At 44.2% G+C, this 22,722-nt stretch overlaps 1 protein-coding gene across 1 annotated transcript; it reads right to left on the bottom strand.

Annotated features, from left to right (window-relative positions):
- Positions 1 to 1,425: 1,425 nt before the first annotated feature.
- On the bottom strand, positions 1,426 to 22,022 carry RNF34 (ring finger protein 34). Its single transcript, XM_032311631.1, has 6 exons — positions 21,887 to 22,022; positions 9,192 to 9,410; positions 7,035 to 7,442; positions 5,451 to 5,558; positions 4,988 to 5,189; positions 1,426 to 2,384 (listed from the first exon to the last, which is right to left on the bottom strand). Exons 1-6 carry the CDS (start codon positions 21,890 to 21,892, stop codon positions 2,194 to 2,196), a joined length of 1,134 nt encoding a protein of 377 aa, XP_032167522.1. The 5' UTR covers positions 21,893 to 22,022; the 3' UTR covers positions 1,426 to 2,193.
- Positions 22,023 to 22,722: the final 700 nt, after the last annotated feature.

The following is a 22,722-nucleotide window of genomic DNA, read 5'->3' as shown; positions in this document are numbered from 1 at the left end:
ATCTCTGTCTATCAAATAAATAAATAAAATCTTTTGAAAAAAAAATCCACTATTAAAGAGTTTTCATTCTCTTGCTAAAAACAAATACCTGAAACAACCTCTATAAATCAAAGAGGAAACACCAAATGAGTTATTTGAAGCTGAGGCCACGTACAAATGATCTCAATTTTCTAACTTAAGACAAACCAGCACCTTCTGCTCAGCTTCTATTTCCGTGTTTACTATCACCTACTGGCCTGGATTTGAAGACTTCTTTCCACCGAATTAGCAGTTTGTGGGTAAGGTTGGATTTCTGGGGTTCACGGTCTCATGAGAGGTACAGACGGGTCGGGTAAGCGCTCCTACCGCTTCAGCAGGGGTGGGTTTTATTGCTTCTGCGGTAGGGTAAAGATCTGCTCAGACTGCTTACCATGAACTGTGGCCAGCACCCACCCTGTGCTCTGTAGGCAAACAGGAGAGAAAGTTGTTTGAAATAATACCCGTAAGGCCTGGGTTTGCATGCAGTGTCCCTCAAAACCAGTAGACACAGGAAGGCATGCTTTTCTTCACAACTAGGCAGACTTTCTCCCTACACCTGGGGCAGACATCTGCCTCACTTGCTATAATCTTCAGATTTGTTGACTGACTTGGGGATCCTGAGCACTTAAAGGCATCTGTGCTATCCACTGCAGTCAAAAACATAAAACCCAACAGGACTCGGCTGAGAAGTTAGGCATTTCTTAAAAAAACATATCTGCCGTAGGAATCAGTTCACAGTCGGTTTCAACCAAAACACCACCCTGGTTGGAGTTAGATGTGAAAGTGAAACGATTTCAGATCATTCATGTTCTAGGAACTGTTCTGCATAAACCTATGTCTGGTTTCTCTTTGCTGGGTGACAGCGCAAGAATTAAAAAAAAATTAGTGTCAGAGCTGGGTTCACATTCTGATGTTAGCCACTTCCTTTTTAAAGTATCAAATATTTTATTGCCACTTTTTTGGGTAATAGCTCTATTAAAAGATAGTCACATACCAAATAATTCACCCGAGTTTTAAGAAACCCCTACTCCCAACGTGGGGCTCAACTCACGACCCTGAGATCAAGAGTCGTATGCTTTTCCGACTGAGCCAGCCAAGTGTCCCAGCAACTTTCTAAGATTTTAGACAAGTTCTTTAATTTCTCAGAGGTTTCCCATCTGTGAAACAACGCAACCGATTTCAGAATGCTAAAGAGAAGCAAAAAGCACCCAGCATAATACCTGGTCATAGGAGACAGCAAGTCCGTAGTTAAGCTTACTGGTACATCAGCAGCAAAGGTAGATCACTGCAAGTCTTTGAAGGTGCTCCCCGTCTCCTGTGAAGAAGGGAGCCAGACCAGGTGCAGACACCCATTCGTGCTGTACCCAAGTGAATTAGGAACGGACTAGGACAATGTAAGCAAAAGCATTTCTTAAAATCTAATTTTATTCCTAAAGTTCAAATTAGCTAGCGGTAGCACTGAAAATACACTTTCACTATACAAAACAGTGTAAACTGATTACACATTAATAAAGGATTTAACACACACACACTTCTCTAACGAAAAGAAGCTAGATGCAGCCCTTGCTCTAAAAAGCTGTACCTGAACAGAAACGGACATGTCGAGTCTAAGGCCCCGGCAAGTTGACTACAGAATGTCGGTTGTTCCCAGTTATGTTTAAACGCAGAAATAGCAACAATGTGGAAACTTACATTCATCAAATAGTAGCATTTAAAATCTACATGACTAATAAAGTGAACATTCAGAGGGGCCACTGCTCAGTGTGTACATGTGGGCCACTTGTGGACAGTGACGTCACCCAAAGAGAACAGAAGTTTCAAACATCTGAGTAGTTTAAGTTAAAAATAGGATGAAGGAGAAATAAGAGAACAGGGTAACTGTTCTCCAAAGAGAGCAACAGCTGACGCCGCAAGCGGTCTGACTCCATCAGCGATCACCGACCACGGACACGGGATGGAGCCCCGCGGGACCTGCGAATCTGGCGCGGCCGCGGGCTGGCACAGACCAACGTCACCACCACTTAGGAGGGAGCTTTCTGTCCCCAGTTAGTAGTGAAAATAATTTTTAAAAATAGTTTTCAGCCTTTGAACAGTTAAGTTTCCAGTCGCTTCCATACATTGAAATGTCTGGGATGGAGCTCGGGGGCGAGTGTGCCGTTGGGAGGCGCCTGGGCTTCAGGACTTGAACACGTGCACGGCGCGCACCACGTACTGCCGGCAGATGGGACACTCGCTCATGCGCTTGCCGCACTTGGTGCAGGTGACCATATGCCCGCACTCGAGCAGGACGCAGTCGATGACGGCGTCCATGCAGATGCGGCAGAGGCGGTCATCTTCCTCATCCTGCAGCTGCAGCCGCTCGCCATCTGAAAGGCAACAGAGAGCTGGGCTGCGGGCACCGCACTGCCTGGCGGGCGCTAAGCCCCGCAGAGCCCGGGGCTGTAGGAGACTTAACCCCGCTTCTCCGCACTTCCGGTCCCTGCACTAGAAACGGCCACACTTCATGAAGTTTTGTGAACAAGAAATGAGAAATGCTTAGCTTAGGGCCAGGTAGGAAAGGCCCAACAAATGTTAGCTACTTACTTCTATTTTATAGCTGTAACTCAAAGTTTACATGATAAGGAGAGATTACTTCTGTAAGTGCAAATGAAGAAACCCAAGGCTGTCCTATACCTGGGCCTCAGAGCACACGAATGGAATTTCCAACCCAACTGTGTGGCCTCGGGAAAAGTCAGTTTTCAGCTTCATCTCTACACCGACAGCAAAGTTCTGAAGAGTCCTACATCAAGTAGCCTGTACTTGGGGGAAAGTTTAGAAGGATCTCAGAAGCCAGCTGAAGTCTGCCTAACTGTAAGCAGATAGGCCATCCTGGCTCTGTGGCCCAGATATAGGTTCTGAAAAGATCCAAGCTCTGAATAAGAAAGATGCTGAAGGAGTTTCAAGAGTTTACGTAGGCCTGAGATTTGGTCCTAGAGCTACAGACATGGAGGCGTCCCTTTTTACAGGTGGTAGAGGGGATTGATGGGAATGTCATGATTTCAGTCAGAAAGAACAGAAATTCAACCCTGACGGGCCAACGGTCTCTGAATTTAAGAGAAATAACAATGCCATGTCCAGACGTTCTTACAAACCGGGGACTGGGGAGAAAGAATTCTAGGAGTAAGACAACAGATGGGCCAGGACAGAAGACACTGGAGGGCTCCTGAGTAAAACCAGAGTCTAAGCTGTGGTCTCCTCTCCTGCATGGAAGTTTCCTTCCAACTCTTACAAGCTCTGAGCAGAAAGCAGAGGAGCCAGGGTCTGTCAAGGCTATTAGGAAAGGCTACTGGGGTGAATCACACCAGAAGTGCCCGAAGCCAGTCAAACTAGGGAAGATTCCAGCTGTGGTCAAAACAAAAGGAGTTTTCCACAGGCCTGGAGACTGGACCCGGGACAGAGTAAGCAGTGAATTAACTGAAAAAGGCACTTTGGCAAACGTGCGTGTCTTGGCCTCCTCTACCATAAACCCCCGGAGGGTGGGAACGGCCATGCACAACCAGTGCGCGCCCCACACAGTTGTACACACTCTACGCTTACTAAGCGAACGGACCTCTCCCCTCACCGCCAGAACACCGTTTCCCAGCCACAGCCTGGAAAGGCTCTGAGGATTAAGATTCCTGTGTCTATCCTTGTGGTATCCTCTTAGAAAGGGATATGCTGGGGCGCCTGGGTGGTTCAGTTGGTTAAGCAACCACCTTCGGCTCGGGTCACGGTCCCAGAGTCCTGGGATCGAGTCCCGCATCGGGCTCCCAGCTCCACGGGGAGTCTGCTTCTCCCTCTGACCTTCTCGCCTCTCATGCTCTCTCTCACTGTCTCTCTCTCAAATAAATAAAAATAAAAATCTTTAAAAAAAAAAAGAAATGGATATGCCAAAATACTTCCTGCATATTCTGCACATAAGTGTTTATCAATAATTGCTGTATTATAACCAGATTTGAAGGGGAAAAAAACCCTCAAGGTGATAAAAGTTAATGATGGGGGCACCTGGGTGGCTCAGTGGGTTAAGCCGCTGCCTTCAGCTCGGGTCATGATCTCAGGGTCCTGGGATCTCTCTGCCGGCAGGGAGCCTGCTTCTTCCTCCTCTCTCTCTCTCTGCCTGCCTCTCTGCCTACTTGTGATCTCTCTCTGTCAAATAAATAAATAAAATCTTTAAAAAAAAAAAAAGTTAATGATGGGAGAACTGTTTAGATAGTAACATAATAGGGCGCCTGGGTGGCTCAGTCGGTTGAGTGTCTTGATGCAGGCCGTGATCCTGGGGCCTGGAATCTACCCACGTGGGGCTTCCTGCTCAGCAGGGAGTCTGCTTTTCCCTCTCCCTTTACCCCTCGCCCTGCTCCTTCTCTCAAAACAAGCAAACAAAATAGATAGGAACATATTTGTCAGTCTGAACACCACTGAAATCTTTTTTTCTTGCCTATAAACGCTCTATGGCTTGGCCCTAAGGACTTCTGCTCCATGCCTCATCAATACGTAGATCAGGAATTCTTAACCTCAGCTTCCCCAACTCACACAGAAACCTAATACCTGATGCTAAGAACTACTTCACTTCTTTGCCTCTAGGGAATTTTTTTTTTCCAGTGAGGATTTAAAAGCTACAATTGAGAGAACCTAAGTATTGGCCTGCCAGAAGAATTAGCAGGAAAGTATGCATTTTTAGAGACAAGGAATTTCATTAGGGTTCTAACAAATTATGGCCAAGAAAACCAGACTGTACAGATGATGACCTAACTCACGTGGCAATGGCGGTCTGAGAGCCAACATCACATAATAAACCTACTACCTAACAGCGACAGATTCAGACGTCTCATTCGTTCAATAAAAGGATATGTAATTTTCTCAAAAAATATGACTTCGCTGTGACCGAAACAGCTCAATTTGTAAAACTCTGAAGAAGGAAAGTATAGGGGGAAGAAAGAAAAAGGAAACCTACATGACTTTTGGTTTTCTTCATTCTCTTTGTATAACCGGTTGACTTTCTCCACCAGCTCCCATTTTTCACAGCAGCCAGAGTAGTTGACAAAATTCCGAGCCAGGATTTCCTTCAGCTGGCGCACGCTCATTCCTTCCACATCTTCAAGGCTTGACAGGTCAGACAGCGAAGCTCTTACTCGCTTCTTAGAGAGCCCAGGCGTCTGCGATCACAGAGGGCTTCCATCAGCTCCGCTCCCGCAAACCAGACCTTGCGCAGCGAGAACAACCGCACGCTCCCCTCACCCTCCCGTCGCCACTGGACACTCTTCCCAGACGCATCAGTTCTTCAAGCGCCGTCTCTATCAGGCTACATTCAAACCAGAAGAAAACAGCCCGGGCTAATCTAGCAAGAGTCCACATAGGCACTTTCCCTGCCTGCCCGGCTGGCGTGTCAAGAAAGCGAACTTTACAGGCGCACTCACCTGCTCCTCCAAGTTTTCTTCGTCCTCATCCTCCTCCTCCTCATCTTCATCCTCATCCTCTTCATCCTCCTCCTCTTCGGTGTTTGCTGAAGCGATTTCACTTTGTACCTACACATAGCGATTGGATTAGGTCAGGAATCCTATTTTCCTAACAGGATTCATCCTGTTTGTCAATATTCAACACTGGAGAAGGACCCTTCCCCCAGATCCTCCCCAAGAATGACCCCAGCACCTGGCGTACTCCATGATGACCTTGGACCTGGAGCACTGCTGCTCCTCCCAAAGAGCTGGGCGCCACATGGTTTCATCAACAACTTACCTTCCGTGAAGTTATCTCAGAAGCCAAATTCCTGTGTGTGTGTGAAACCTGACCAGAGTATTAACTCCCTGAGAAAGGCCCCATCGTGAAACGCCAAAGCTGTCAGTGTATACAGCTGCCCCGCTTCCTCATCGAGGGCCCTGCGCGAGGCTGGTCTACCCAGAGCCTCGAAGATACTGACAGAAGCTAAAGCTCTAAGTTCAGCCCACTCGATCTGAAAGACACCAATCCTACTACAATGCACCTAGACATTCTGATTCCAAAGAATGCTTTCTAGACCTCTTCGCTGATGGCTGATGCTAGTTCTAGTTCTTAGCAATTTCCTCAACAATCAGAGGTGCTCTTTTTCACGAAGGACACGAAGTGTTATATACCTTCTTCCATATCCTTCTCTTCAGACTTTGACCGGAGCTCTACAATAGTTTAGGTCAGTTCCCAATTTCCAATATTCCACCGCACTGGGTCTGAAGCACCATGTTGCAGCACCCAAAGACCCCGACCTTCCAAGAATGGTCATCTACCCAAAAGTGGCACCACGGTCAGATGTGTCTTGTGTTTGCAAGGCTGTGATGCCAGATCTCATTTGGGAAAATAATATAACTCCCAGGCTGAACTTCTCTAATTTATGACTATTTGGAAAGCAACGAGATTTCCCCTCTGCTTTTAACATCTTTCTTCAGGGAAGAGAATTAAATGTGGAGAGAATTGTTCAAAACAATCCATTCGGCATTTCAGAATCATTCATACATACAAACTGAATTATTAATTACAAGCCCTTGTGTGTTATTCAATCAGGATGCCCTGATGCACGGGGACAATATTCTGCCCTGGCATTTCTTTGAAATTAGTAGATAATCACACTCTGATGAATTCAGATGGCTTTTTCCCATTATCTAAGTTGGAACAATTTTACTGTAGCAAGCCAACTGGGCATTAGGTTTACTTACACTATTGTGTCCACGGTCACGGACAAATAATCTTGCAAACATTTATACACTACTTTTCACAGTCATTCCTTCAGCAGTTAGTATTTCACTTAGGAGGAAACTGAAGTAACTAGAGTCAAGAGACCGATGAGCTTCAGACAGTTGACTTTGGGGCTACCCAGCACCTTGGCTCAGAGACTCACAGCGGGAGAGCCTGCACGCACAGTGTGCAGCAGCGTGTGGTACTTCTGCTCCCAAGGGGTTTCTGAAGCCCTAAAGGTCCCACCCTATATGGCCAACGAGCAGTGTCAGGCCCTTGACATAATTATACCCTCATACCTGTGCCAGTGCCCCAGATCCTAAGGTCCGGTCTCCACCCATAAGGTCTCCCTGAAATGAAGACATGGTAGCAGAAGGGGCTGTATAGTTTGAAAAAAATGAATGCGTAAAAAAGCTAGAAGTCTGGGACTGTGAGGAATTCAGGCTGCTCGTGTCCAGGTCATCCTCAGAGCCCAGGCCGTGGTGGCAGAGAACCAAATCTACCAAGTCTTCTTTCTCTCGACAGGTATCGATTGGGATGTTTCGAAGAATGAGATACTGCCGGAGATCCTTGACTTTTAGTCGCATTAACTGAGGGCGCTGAAAGGCCGTCTCTTGTAGTAAGTGACACGTGGAACATCTGCGGAGATTTTCTTGTAAGACTGAACAAACGGAGCAAAAATCCTTCTTGCAGTCACAACACACATGCTAAAGAAAACAGAAAGAAAAGCAGCAGCTAATGATAGCCAGACGCAGGCCACTGTGAAAGCACTAGTTCTTTTTGCCTTCTACTGAAATTCAATTTTAGTTTCTAACTTATGAAGTCTCCCAGGGCCCCTGGCTACTCTCACAGCCACCTTCGTGTTCCAAAAGCCACGAAAATCATAACACGCGCTGCTGAAGCAGTTTGGATGCACAGAAGTTCAAATACAGCCCTTTAAGAAAAACATACACTCTTGTGTTAGTGAATTAAAACCTTTCCACCCCTTGGCGCAAACATGTAATTAGCAGAACAGAGAAGACTTGAACCACGTGGAGCAGAAAGCACAACCACAAACTCTTCCTACTCTTTTCCTATGTCAATTTCCCCACTGAAAGAGAAGCTGAAGCTGGGGTGGGGGGGGGCAGGGAGACCACAGAGGGAAAGAGAAGGGCAAATTATCTCTCAAGGTCATTCAAAGCAAACAGAGGATCTCACTAGTACAGTCATCTGTATCCGACTGAGCCTTCATCACGCTCAGAGCCACTGCGCTAGTAAAGCTCGAAGATGACACTAAGCTGTGGTCCTTTCTGATCACCGCATTGTTCCCACAAGCGAACACCTTGTTCCTGCCGTACTCAGGAGGACTGAACTGACAATCAAAGACTGTGAGACAGCCTCGTAATTTTCTGAGACTGGATCTCAGAAAAAATGACTTTCTTAGAGAAAATAACTGTTTTAGCCCAAGTGTTTTATGCTGAATCCCTACACAGTGGTTGTCTTTCACTAATTTCTTCACTTCCGGTTACGAATGTGGGTAGGGGGCGCCTGGGTGACTCAGCTGGTTGAGAGTCTGCCTTCAGCTCAGGTCATGATCCCACGATCCTGGGATCGGTCCTGGGATGGAGTCTTGGGCTCCTTGCTCAGCAGGGAGCCTGCTTCTCCCTCTGCCTGTCACTCCCCATGTTTGTGCTCTGTCAAATAAATACAATCTTTAAAAAAAAAAGAGAGAGAGAGAGAGAGAGAGAATGTGGGTAGGGGAGCACCTGAGTGGCTCAGTTGGTTAAGCGACTGCCTTCAGCTCAGGTCACGATCCCGGAGTCCGGGTATCAGGTCCCCCTGCTCAGTGGGGAGCCTGCTTCTCTCTCTGACCCTTTCCCCTCTCATGCTCTCTCTCACTCACTCTCTCCCTAAAAAAAAAAAAAATGTTGGTGGGATACATTTCTTGAAACCTGAGGTCAGTTATAATAAATCATATCTGAACAAAACTGCAGACTAATTAAATCTCTTGTTCCAAAACATAAGCATCATCAGGAAGAATCAAAGTATACAGAGCTCAGAAGACAAGAGGCCTGAGCAACATGTGAAACACAGTCAGAACATTTGAGCAGTAATACAGTCCCTTCAACTGAGTACTTTTTTTTTTTGTTAAGGATACTATTTATGTATTTGAGAGAGAAAAAGAACATGAGTGTGTGGGGGGGGTAAGGGCAGAGGGAGACAGAGATACAGACTCACCGCTGAGCAGGAAGCCCAATGTGGGGCTCGATCCCAGGACCCTGGAGATCATGACCCAAGCCAAAAGCAGACATCTAACTAACTGACTGAACACCCAGGCACCCCCAGTTAAGTACTTTTCTGAATGGGAAATGGTTAATAACGATTTTTGGTAATTTTAATGAAAAGAAATGATTCGCTAGCATTCAACATATAATTAAGTAATATGTCTTTTGTATATAACATTTCATCCAACTTACCTTCTTTCTAAAGACTGAAAATGAAAGTCCACAGGCTTTGCAAACTATATTGGGCCCTTCCGTAGGTGCTGGTGGGTAAGCGGAAAAATCAGAGTTTGGTGCAAATCTGAATGGACCGGTGCCTCCTGCAAATCCTGACTGCTGGCCTCTGACAGCTCCTGTTCCCATGACTTCATTCAGCAGTCCACAGCATGAAGCCCACATAGATGTGGCACCCGCCTGGAAAGGAACACAAGACCACAATTTAAAGCTGAGTGGAACCTGGGCTCTCTGGGAACTTCAGGGAATGCCGATCTGGAGAAGTACATTTGCCCTAAATAACTGAGATTATCCTTCTAAGGAATGAAACTGGTTCATGAATTTTAGGTGTCCATTATAATTCAACATTCGTATACACTACGAGGTGATCACAAGTCTAATTCTCACCCGTCACCATACGGCTGAGCCCCTTCCGCCATTTTACCCTCCTCTTATCCCTTTCCCTCTGGTAACCAGCAGTCTGCTCTATGACTTTGCTCGTTTGTTTGTTCGTTCGTTTGTTTCCACATATTAGTAATATCATGTAGTATTCTTCCCTCTTTGCCTGACTTGTTTCACTTGGCATCATTCCCTCAAGGTCCACCTGTGTTGTTACAAATGGCAAGATCTCCTCCTTTTTGAAGGCTGGGTAGTATTCCGTTACATGCACCGACCCCCTCTTTTTTATCCGTTCATCCACCAAGGGACACTTGGGTTTTCCTATCTTGATTATAGTGAATAATGCTGCAGTGGACGTAGGGAATGCGTAGATCTTTTTGCGTCAGTGTTTTCATATTCTTCAAATAAATACCCCAATGGAATGGCTGGATTATGGTAGTTCCATTTTCAATTTTTCAAGGACCCTCCGCACTGTTTTCCACAGTGGCTACACCAATTTACATTCCCACCAACAGTGCACAAGGGTTCCCTTTCCTCCACATCCTCGCCAACACGTATTATTTCCTGTCTTTTTATAATAGCCATTCTAATAGGTGTGAGAGGATATCTCACTGTGGTTTTGAGATTATTCTTTGAAGCACTAAAATTTTAAGCTCTTTGGGAAGGTAATTTCTGGTTTTTCGTAGAGTATTTGGAAATGGGGAAACTTGTGACATCATTAAGTAAAAGGAAAAGATATAATATGAACCCAATTTTGTAAAAAAAAAAAAAAATCCACATAACACTGAAACAGAGATACATGCACACAGAGAAAAATAACTGGACAGAAGTACAGGCTGTGCAACATGCGGGATATGCGCACACCAGCATAGCTGTTTGCTGTTTATCTGAAACTCAAACTTGACTGAGCACCCTGTAGTCTACCTGGCAATCTTTACCTGGTGGTGATCACTGTACTAGATAGCACCGTCCTACAGGTTAAGGGAGATTTTCCCAGCTATCACTTAGCAAACAGAATATAAATTCAAATTACTTAATTTCATTAAACGTCTGCTCTCTCATTTTTAGCCATGCATAATAAACTATGGCACATATAAATTTAATTTTGAAAAAGTGACTGGGAAAACATCAAAATGTCCACTGAAGCTCTAGGGTTTAATATAACTTTTATAAATCTATTTTCTTTAACCCACTGTGCCACCCAGGTGCCCCTATAAAATCTATTTTCTTGAGTTTTTCTCTACCGCCCAAGCTTTTTATAAATGCATTACTTTGATGTTAAAAAACTATTTTTAAAAAGCAGTGATCCTATCTTTTCCAACTGAAAATACTAAACATAATTTCTGATGACTGGATAACAGTAATGACCTTCCAGGGCGTAAGGGCTATTTGTCACCCCACTAAATGACTGGAAATTAGTGTACTGCCTTTGTTTTTCTCTTGTCTCTTCCCTCCTGTCTCTCACCACTGCTCACATTATGTATACTCACCTCCAGCAACCAGTTTCCTTTTTTACTGCAGACTCAGCAACCGGATAACCAAGCTGGTCAAGAGTACATATGAAAATGTATTTTCAGTGAGCACTCAAGGCACTTTCCCATGCGAAGGTATAAGAGCTATAGTGTTTGGAACTAGTGAGCTTTTACTCCTTGTCCTGATTCTTAAACACATTCTAGACTCTAGATTATGCGATAGGTAAGGAAGTCCAGGTAGGTGAGATGTGATTTAGTTAAAATGGCAACATAGTTCCAGACTTTATTATCTAACTCTATCAAACATTTACTTTGTCCAACAAGTTCTTCAGAAACTTTTTTTAAAAAACAACCTTTAAGGGCTATTCAGAATGCTATAGAAGACTCATGCTATTCTTGCTACTTCCCACACATAATGCTATATTAAATATAGGGGAAGGAGAAGGTAAAGCAATAAGAAACCACAATACAGGGTTCAAACTGTCTCAAGTCTCAGGGTCACTGACTTGAGTATTACATAGCTTCGTACCCTATAATTCTAGAGAAACAGTGATGCCTTTAAAAGTCAGGTTAAATTATAATTAATAGTTCACACCTCTAAATAAATATATACCTCAGACTCTAGAGACATGATGTTTAAACATAAAAGCATGAAAATCCAGATTAAGTTCGTTTAAAGTGGGTGTTCTTCTTTGCGGTGAGCACATAACGTACAGAGGTGTCGAGTCATTACATTACACACCTGAAGCTAAGGTAATGCTGTATGTCGACTACACTTCAATAAAAACTTTTAAAATTAATTTTTTTTTAAAGTGTTCTTTTAGGGGCGCCTGGGTGGCTCAGTCGTTGGGCATCTGCCTTCGGCTCTGGTCATGGTCCCCAGGGTCCTGGGATCGATCCCCGAGTCAGGCTCCCTGCTCAGCCGGGAGCTTGCTTCTCCCTCTCCCTCTCACCTGCTTGTGCTCTCTCTCTCCCCTTCTCTCCTGTCAAATAAATAAATAAAATCTTTTTTTTTTTTTAAGTGTTCTTTTAGCAAAAGATTCATCCTCAGAACTTTAAACGATGAGCAGCTGGAGGGCCTGATTGACTCAATCAGTGGAAGGAAATATGTGACTCTGGATCTCAGGGTCATAAGTTCGAGCCCCACGTTAGACACAGAGATTACTTTAAAAAAAAAAAAGGGTGAGCTCTTAAAACTGAGAATGTTTTTACAAATTCAATTTGTGGGGCACCTAGGTGGCTCAGTTGGTTAAGCATCTGCCTTGCTCAGGTCATGATCTCGGGGTCCTGGAATCGAGCCCTCTCCAAATCAGACTCCCTGCTCAGGTCGGAGCCTGCTTCTCCCTCTCCTTCTGCCCGCCGCGCGCCCCCCCGCCCCGACTTGTGTTCACACTCTCTCACTCAGTCAAATAAATAAAATCTTTAAAGAATAAAATAAAAATTCAATTTGCAGTACACCTGAAACTAACTAATATAACACTGTTAATTATACTGGAATTTTAAAAAAAAATGGTTTTCAAGTTTGCCATTGTGGGGGGGATTCAACTTATACATCATTTTTGGGGGTGAAACACCTCAACTGCAGAAACTACCACTGGAATAAACTCTTCTTCATTCTAGTTTAAAGTAGCAGTTTTTGGTGCGCTTCGGCTTCCTGCTGATCTAGGTAGTAAACACTACCTAAACTAACACTACTAAAGCTGTGTTGGCTTTTATCCCCTTTCTGATTCCCAGTGATGCTGCCTCCCGGACTCACCTGCAAGTTCCTTGTGAATACAACTCCCTCTTCTACAACATCTAGCTCGATCACCATGACTAATAAGAACTGTCTAACAGGTTTCTTTGCATTACCTTTTTACGGTAATGTAACATCAAATTTTGCGTGCCGCCTAGAAAGATCCAATTGTGACTAGTCGAGAAAGTATTACAGGTAAAAAGGATTCTGGCCCAGCAGGCATGAAATCTCAAATGATACTTACAAGCAGCACTGTCACAGCTCGTTCTACCAGAAAGCAGTTTTCCAATGAGAGTTAAGGAAGAATACACATTTTCAAACTCTATTAATGAGTATAATCATTAAAATTCTAAGCTGAAAATATTCACAGCTCTAGTAAAGGGAAAAGGAGGATTTATTTGGGGAAAACAGGTAGAATCTCTATACAGGCATCAATACTGGAGAGTCACAATTTCATCCCATTCCTTGTTTCTATAAAGGGGAGAGAATTTCCTCTTCAGAAGGGAAGGAAGTGAAAACAGTGAAAGGAAAAACAGTGACAAGGAACATTCTTATCTTCTTTCGGGCCTCTCATTACAAAATAAAAAACAAAGCTCAAGCCAACTCCTAAAGTGTTGTCCCAGGCAAAAACATGTTGCTACAACCTAATATTTGGCATAACTCAGCCAAAGACCATAGCAAAGGGAAAGAGGAAACACGTGAAAAGACCTAGGTCTCAGCTTCATTAGATCTGTGAACTTAGACAAAATCTCCCAATATGAAAATACTCTTAACATCACACTCACGGGTAAACCTACGTATGTGTACTGTTACCCTCTAATGAGAGCGTTTGCAACACCCCAGTCTTCTTCTAAGCTCAGAAATTTGAAATTGTGGAAGCTCCAGTCACTAGTTTTATTTGAAGTACCTTTCTTTCACATCCAGCATATTTTATTTTTATTTATTTTTTTTAAAGAATTTATTTATTTATTTGACAGAGAGAGATCACAAGTAGGCAGAGAGGCAGGCAAAGAGAGAGAGGAGGAAGCAGGCTCCCTGCTGAGCAGAGAGCCCGATGCGGGACTCGATCCCAGGACCCTGGGATCATGACCTGAGCCGAAGGCAGTGGCTTAACCCACTGAGCCACCCAGGCGCCCCTCAGATCCAGCATATTTTAAAAAATCCATTCCATTCCCTGCTAAGCCCCTTGTTTTCTGGCAACCCAGTGCTAAAATGAAAGTGATTTCTTTGGTGATTTGAACCTTCCCGACTGCTTGGGAGCAGGTATTTTCAGGTACCACAGCAGCTTCTGTCAAGGTCTCTTGATAGGAAATTACACAGGCCTGTGAAGTGGCTCACAAAGTCATGGTTGGCCTCAACAAGGGAGCCTTAAGGAATCCTGATGCCTGGGTCCCACCCCAGATACACTGACCTAACTGGTCTGGGGTATATAGCCTGAGGCATCAGATTTTTTTTTTTTTTTAAGGAATTGCCACCCCCAACATGGGGCTCAAACTCACAATCCCGAGACCAAGAGTCCACATACTCCACAGAGTGAGCCAGTTGGGTGTCCCCAGAATTTTTTTTTGAAGTTCCACAAGTGATTTGTATTACAGTGAAGGTTAAAGGGTGAACAACCGCTCGGTTTGGGTGCCCTCTTCCTGCCTACATGGTTTTAGCTGAAGACCACTCAGCAGAATGCCGATTCGAAGGGGCTATGGTTACTTCTGAAGCCTGTTCCTCTTAGAGTTCCAGGAGCAAGACGTTAGCCAAACGCTCCCCACAAACTGTCGACAATTTTTTCCCCATAGGAGTGGGTCATGTCTCCAGTGATGCTTCTCCCTCTATAGTCTCCCCTAATCCCTTCAGAAAGGCTTGGCTCTGGGCGCCTGGGTGGCTCAGTGCATTAAAGCCTCTGCCTTCAGCTCAGGTTATGATCCCAGGGTCCTGGGTTCGAGCCCCGCATCGGGCTCTCTGCTCAGCAGGGAGCCTGCTTCCTCCTCTCTCTCTGCCTCCCTCTCTGCCTACTTGTGATCTCTGTCAACTAAATAAATAAAATCTTAAAAAAAAAAAAAGAAAAGAAAGGTTTGGCTGAGTTTCTAACCATCTCATAGATTCTTAAATTAGTTCCTTTCCACATATTGGCCTGGAACTTTTGCTTAAATTAGTTCCTTTCCACATATTAGCCTGGAACTTTTGCTGAAATTGGTACCTTCCTTCATTTTTCATTTATTCCCTCATTTTATTTACTCTTTGCTTTCGGGCCTTAACTTTTTATTTCCTAACTTATTCCTCTACATGTTTTGTGTGATATCTCTGATCCTAGGAAAGACAGTGATTTCTGGGACAAAACCCACCATCATTCAAACTATTTTTGTCCTTCATCTCCAAGTTGAAGAATCCCCTCAGAAGAGGGCTCTCCCCAGGTCTGGTTGGGCTCCATCTCCCTGCCACCCCCTTTAGTAGGTTTCATCTTCTAGCACTTCCAAGTCCCAATTTCCTAAATGTTTTCTGCATGTCCCCTCAGGGCACAGGTATCCCTACCTCACAACCATCACCTTCACATTCACTTAATAAGAATGCTTCAAGTGTCCTATACCAATCTTTCCCTTCTCAACTGTCCAAATTTTGTTACTACTTGACATGACAGTCCCAAATTTCAAGTGACAGAATCTATTAAAGCAATTAGGAAACTATTTCAGAGAGCACTGACCCAAAAGTTTACTGAATGTGGGATCTTCAAGGGGGTGTGGAGAGGGAACATGCCAGCTGATCCTCTGAGCTCCTGACTCTGCCTCTATTTCCTTGGAGCCCAGTTACCAGATCTTGTAAGGTAATAGCCAAAAAGCTTTTCCCCTTTTGCATCTTCCCTTTAAAAGTTTTAGAGACCCGGGTTCAGGTTCTTTCCCTCTGTCTTCCCCATGCTTTAAGACCTTCCACCAGTTTAAGCAGCCTGCATTCCCTTCTTTTGTCTTTTACTCACTCTCTGCTCACCTTCTGGTGGTAAGATTGAAACACTCTCCAAACTATTCCATTTCCTCCTAGATTTTCTGGGCAAACCTAATTCCTTAGACAGTGCAGAAGGCACTGCCCTTTAGCTTCTAAATTTGTAGTAAATTGAGTTGTTGCCCTGCCCTGATTCCAAGCGCAAGGTATGGTGACCTTTGTGTGACTTAAAAAAAAAAAGCTACTCCCTTTCCATGAGTGATCCAAAGCCAAAGTCTGGATCTCTAAAAACTACAGTAATGATCTGGGCTTATGTGACTAACAATTCTAAATCCTACTTGGAACCATGGCTGACAGCAGGACTTGACGGGCTAAACCACATGAATCTAAGAGATTGAAAAGAACAATCTGTAAAGATGGCTACGTTTCCTTCCTTGACCATAAATGTAGTTCAAAAATGGAGAATAACTGAATAAGGGAACCATCTACCTATGCCTGGCACAAAACTAACTCAGGGAACTTAGTGGTTTGCAGTTTATTTTCTACCCACCAATGACTAGTGAAAAATAAATGGATTTTCATAATCTAATTTCCTACATACCACCGTAGGCCAAAATTGCTCTTGAATAATTATGGGACATGGCCTGCCTGGCTTGTATTAGTCAGAACAAGGTATCACATTAAAAGCATACATGGCCCATGGTAAAAAATCAAATTCTAAAGCTTCCTGTCCAGTCTGGCCCAGACACCTAGATGTCCTCAAGTTATTCTGGGATCCAATGCCAGTTCTTGTGTTTTTTCCAAAGCCAGTGCACCAAGATCATAGGGGGGCAGTAACTACCTTTTTTTGTACTCCCAGTTTGAAACTAATTAAGAAATAATGCAAACAGTAGTTTAAATGTGAAAGCATACCTTTAGCTCTACAGCCCATCAGTCCTGATAACAGACCAGTAACCAGCAAAACTGACCAACAGAAGCTTAGCATGGAGTTGACCAGAATGCTATCACCCCATAGGAAGACAGATCTGAGTAGGTCCCAGAAAGTGCTGTTTGGCTCCTATACTAACACTCACCAACATATTTCTCTTCTTTCTCTGATAGCATAAAGGCTGAAAGTGTTTGTACTATATTGTTTCTTCCTAGAGGATGAATCAGAAAGTCTCTCCCCTGTGCAGGAATATAAAGGAGGGAAGGGGAGTATATTCACAAGCCTAAACAATTTGCGTGTGAGTAGGACTGTTTCCACTGCTGTGACATTTGTTTCTATGATACACTACCAATATTACAAGCACTCTCTCAGATTCCTCGGTCAGATTCACACAACATTAAGTCCATTCTGAATCACCATTTTAGTCAACAAAACCAAGAGAAAATGTGTTATTTCTTTGCAAGAATGATAACCAAGCATCACTCTGGCACAGTGCCAGTTTTCAAATGGCCTCAAGGTTCAACCATCTTTTTGTGTAGGTGTGTGTGTTTGTGTGTGATCTAATGTGCTTTATTTTTTAAGATTTTATTTATTTATTTGACACAGAGACAGCGATCACAAGTAGAGAGGCAGGCAGAGAGGGGGGAACAGGCTCCCTGCTCGATGCGGGGCTCGATCCCAGGACCCTGAGATCATGACCTGAGCTGAAGGCAGAGGCTTAACCCACTGAGCCACCCAGGTGCTTTTAGAATCCCTATGGGGTGGGGGGGGGGGAATAATTCCAAAACGCTCAATTTTTAAAAGTTTGCTACTAATTTTGAATCCTATTCTAAACCACATCAGGATGTGATCCCTTTTAATAATTCCACCAAATATTATAATAACCAGGCAAACTAGAATGAATAATAAGAAAAGCCATGCTGGGGAACCTGGGTGGCTCAGTTGGTTGGTTAAGTGTCTGCCTTCACCTCAGGTCATGATCCCAGGATCCTCCAACAGAGCCCCATGTTGGGCTCCCTGCTCTCTGCCTGCTGCTCCCTCTGCCTGTGCGCTTGTGTGCCCATACTCTCAAAAATGGATAAATAAAATCTTTTAAAAAAAAAAGAAAAAGCCATGCCGGTTTCCATGAAGATTAAATGACAATCAATGAGAAAGTTCATGGATTTGAAAACAGCAGAAAACTAATGATCATATTCTAATACTTTTTTTTTTAAGTAAGCTCTCCACCCAATATGGGGGTGGAGAACTCACGACTCTAAGAGTCACATGCTCTACTGAGCCAGCTAGGTGCCCCTATGTTATTTCCTTTGATTAAAATAGGTAAAGAGCAATAATAATAATGCCATCTCCTAAGAGTTGCTTGTCATAACTCTAAATTAAATATAATACCGTATACAGCTACCTTAAAGAAAAACCTCCAAATTTCAAATTCAAGAGTATTAATTTTCTTGGATGTTGTATGAAGCTTCTAGGACCAGGCAGGAATTCAGTTCTTCCAATAATGAAAGTTTCCTTGGAGAATTCACTCACCATATGTGTTATTTTCAATTCCAAACAACTTTGTTTGCTAAAAGTCAATGTCCTTGTGTTAAGCAACATGAAAAGATGTTTCAAAACTTAGCACCAGTGATAGAAAAAAATAAATTTTAAAAAATAAAGTTTAAATTTCAATTAGTTTAAACTTTCCTACAGAACTGAGGAATAACAAAAGAAACAAAGCAAAGCAGAAGAAACAGTTGAGAAATTGAGATAATTATAAAAAACGTTTAACCTATTTAGAGCCACTTTTTTTTTTTTTTTTTAAAGATTTTGTTGATTTGACAGAGACAGCGAGAGAGGGAGTACAAGCAGGGGGAGTAGGAGGAGAAGTAGGCTTCCTGCTGAGCAGAGAGCCTCATGTGGGGGCTCGATCCCAGGACCCTGGGATCATGACCTGAGCTGAAGGCAGGCACTTAATGACTGAGCCACCCAAGTGTCCCTAATTACAGCCCCTTGAGAAGAATATGCTCCTTAAAATGTGAAAGCATCTCTTATTGAAACTGCTGCCTCAACTGAAATAAAATTTGCAAGAAACTCTACCTTTTACATTACCAAATAATCAGACCATATACCACAAAGGAGGAAATTCTGCATCGTAAATTCTTTCTCTCATACAATCTGGACATTAAGTAGGCTGCAAAAACAGATGCTGATCTTAAAAATGCATATTTTTTGGTAGGAAATTTGGCCAAACTGATAGATGGATTTTTAGAGTAAGGTGTTCTGGAGATCATAAATATTACCTTCCTCTTATTTGGGTTTTGTTTTGTTTTTAAATAGTATACCTGATCCTTAGCACCATTCCCCCACCTTTCAGAGAAAAACAAAAAACAAAAAACAAAAAAAAAACACCGCAAAGGAAATTATATCCAACAGATTTCTTTCTCCTTAATTTTTATTTTGAACTTGAAAGAATGAACATGATTAGTACAATCAGGGGTGTGCTCAATATAAATATGGAAAAACAGGAAGGAGGGTTAAATCAATATAGGACACCAATTTGGGTTTTTAAAACCCCTTAGAGGGAATTAATTAGATGCTATTCTAAGGTTAAACAGTTACTTGAGTTTTTGAGAGGCAAAACTTACTTCAAAACATCAGTTTGTAAGCAAACAAGTTAAAGGAAGTAAGTACCCATTCTACACATACTAGAGTATGGGGTTGAGTGAAGATGTAATTTTCTTTTTTTTTTTTTTAAAGATTTTATTTATTTGAGAGAGATCACGCGTAGGCAGAGAGGCAGGCAGAAGGAGAGGGGGAAGCAGGCTCCCCGCTGAGCTGAGAGCCAGATGAAGAGCTTGATCCCAGAACCCTGAGATCATGACCTGAGCTGAAGGCAGAGGCTTAACTCACTGAGCCACCCAGGCACCCCAAGATATAATTTTCTGATTGTTTAACTCTCAAAAGTAATTTTAATTCCCCTGAAAGAAGTGCTTGCTTCAGTGAACTTCACATGTTAGGATTCCATGGCATCAGGAATCACTGACCCTGCCCAGAAATCTACAGATGAGCATGTCCACAATTAATTTCAATTTTAAACAAAGTTAAATAATAAACAATAGGGGCACCTGGGTGGCTCAGTGGGTTAAAGCCTCTGTCTTCCCATCAGGTCGTGATCCCAGGGTCCTAGGATCAAGCCCTACATGGGAGGTGCGGTGAGGGGGGTGTCTCTGCTCAGCAGGGAGCCTGCTTCCCCACTCTCTCTCTCTGCCTACCTGCCTCTCTGCCTACTTGTGATCTCTCTGTCAAATTAAAAATAAATAAATAAATAATAAATAAACAATAGCCCAAATTCTGTATTTCAGGAATCCACTTTCCATAAAAACATAAATGAAAAGCAGCTATCTTCGTAACAGTCCTCTTGCACAGACTGGTGTCTATTTTTTGCTTCATAAAGTATGTTATCTTTTCTACATTTTCAACTACCACCAAACTTTTTTTCTAAAATGTCAACTCAGAAAGCACAGTCTTCCACATAAATTGATTTTAAAGAACTTGATTAAAAATTTCAACACTGGAGATGCATGGGTGGCTCAGGTCATGATCCCAGGGTCCTGGGATGGAATCCCACATGGGGCACCTTGCTCGGCGGGGAGCCTGCTTCTGCCTCTGCCTGAGACTCCCTCTGCAAGTAAATAAATAAAATCCTTAAAACAAAAAAATTTTTTTTTAAATTTCAACACTGGGCCTGTCAATACTTTTCTCTTTCTACACCTATTTCATTGAGGGGTCACAAAGTTAATACTAAACAAGATACTGACATTCTTTGAGGCCATATGTATATATATGCATACATATATGTGTGTGTATACATATAAAGATAAAGATATATATAAAGATCCCTGTTTTGTTTCTGAATCTTAACACAGCAAGATGATGGTTTGCAGCAAAGAAAGCTAGTTTTAGATATTTTAATATCTAATATCTTCGTACTTTAACACACAGTTCAAAAAGTTTCCTATTTCCAAAAATCTTGTTTACTGAGGCCAGAAATATCCTTTTTTGCTCTTTAGCATTTTGCTTTTGATACCTAATGTCATATTCTGCTTTGTAACATGGTTACCTGAGAAAGTCTCTTCTCTTGATTGGCAAACTCCTAAAAGGTGAGATCGCATTTTCAATTACTCCAACTCGGCAAGTCTCCCTCTCACTAACGCAAAGGAACTCTTCGAGAAAATATCTGCTGAATTTCTCTAGCCACTTGGCACTTCCTGTCAATCTTCCACAGCAAATTTCTGAGGCTCTGTGAGGGTAGTTTTAAGCTAGCAGTTCACTCTGTTAGTTCCCTTACCCGCAACAAACACGCCTCTTCACAGGGATGAAAGAAATCGTCTGGGTCTGAAAGATATCACTTTACGACTCACCCCACTTGGTTTGAGTTCAGCCGATGAATCAATACCTGAATTGATTGTCGTACACAGAGCTCTTTAGAACTCCGAGATCAAGTTGAGAAAATCAGCTCCCAAAAGTAGGCCAGAATCTCCCCCCTTCCCCCTTTTCTTAAACTTCTCACTCACTGGTGCTCCCACGCTCTCACACCCACCTTGAAGAACTCAAGCTGTCAAATTACTTGCTGCGTACCTAGTGGCGATGGAGACACATCTAGTTTGCTAGCGCTCTAGGTCACGGCCCCAATAACAAGCCTACGCAGAAATCCTTCAGAAGGGTGGGCTCCCCGCCCGGAGGCATTTCTAACCTGTTAGCCTAGCCCCAGCCTCACGACTCCCCGCACTACTCTTCCTCCCTTCGTCCTGCAGTCTCCGTCCTGCGACAGTCCCGTAGTGTTCCCGACATTTGGGTTAGTTCAAGGACTCGGGGCGGGAGAGGGCAAAGGGATGGAGAGCTGAGGCGGGAACCAGGGGGTCTGCTTTAAGCCCCCGAGGAAGCGGAAGGGCCAAGAGCAAAGACGGGCCCACCAGGCTTGAGCGCGGGGGGCCGCCCGGCCTCTCCCCCCTCCTCAGGCTCGCTGAAGGGAACCGCTGTGGGAGCTGGAGAGGTCCTGGAGACCAGGATCTCCGCTCTGGGCTGGTCAGGGCCCGGATGCCGGCCCGGGACGTCCCCCAGCGGAGCTCTCCGAGTGCCTGCGGGGAGAACCGCTGAGGCTAAAGGAAGGCACTTCAGGCTCCCCGGCCAGTTAGGAGAGGCGAGGAGGAACTGCCCGGCCCCACCGGCCCCTCACCTTCATGGCCGCGACCGCCGCGTCTCGGTCGGCTCTACCGGGGAACTAAGCACCATAGCAGCTCCTCGAACAGCCGCCCTCCTGCCTTCTGGGCGGCGATTACGGCACCTCCCGCGGCGACCGAGCGTCCCGACGTAGGGGCGTAGCACGCCCGCCTCGCGCCCCCGGGAAGATCGCCGAGCGGCGGCCGCGGCGGCCAATCCGAAGCCAACGCTCTGGGGGCTGGTCACCAGAGCCAATGAAAAGGAGGGAATGGGGCGGGGCCTTTGGGATGCCGGGTAGGCGGAGGAAGACTCCATTCCATCCTGAGCGGCGATGGGCGGGCCTGGGCGTGGCGGGAGGCGCCCGCAGGGACTGGTTTCTTGGTTGGGTCGCTGAAATAGGAGTCGGCGTTCCTTGAGGAACCCGTATGCTGGAGAGTTAGCTTTGAGGTTAGGTGGTCAAGTTTCCAGGGCAATGAAGGCAGGAAGGGGCGTGGTAAATTTGAAAACACCGGTTGGTTTGAAGGTTTAACCGGGCCTCGGATTTCCTCCGAGCTGTACAAGCCGCTCACACTCGGTAATGACCTTAGGTCTCCTCTCTGGAGGGTCGGGTGAGCAGCGGCAAGCTACGCACTCTAAGACGCGGCTCTAATAACAAGCTTTTATTGAAAACACTTAAACCAACGGTTCTCAAATCCCAGCTGCTCTTTTAGAGCGACGTTCAAAATAACCAAATCCTAATCCTGACACGACGAGGGGATTCGGATGAGCCCTTGGAATTGACTTTATGTGAACAGAGAAAATTGAGGTGGTAAAATAAAGTATCGATTTCTTCAGCCCGACTGGATGACACTC

Source organism: Mustela erminea, chromosome 13, assembly GCF_009829155.1.
Source record: "Mustela erminea isolate mMusErm1 chromosome 13, mMusErm1.Pri, whole genome shotgun sequence".
Lineage (NCBI taxonomy): Eukaryota > Metazoa > Chordata > Mammalia > Carnivora > Mustelidae > Mustela > Mustela erminea.
The sequence above is the reverse complement of the archived record's forward strand: the minus strand, read 5'-3'. Positions and strand labels throughout refer to the sequence as shown.

Coding starts and splice junctions, on each gene's coding strand:
- RNF34 (XM_032311631.1), bottom strand. Junction 7,443..9,191: donor TTTCAGTCTTTAGAAAGAAG/GTAAGTTGGATG, acceptor TGTTTTCTTTAG/CATGTGTGTTGTGACTGCAA. Junction 5,190..5,450: donor AAGAAAACTTGGAGGAGCAG/GTGAGTGCGCCT, acceptor CTGTGATCGCAG/ACGCCTGGGCTCTCTAAGAA.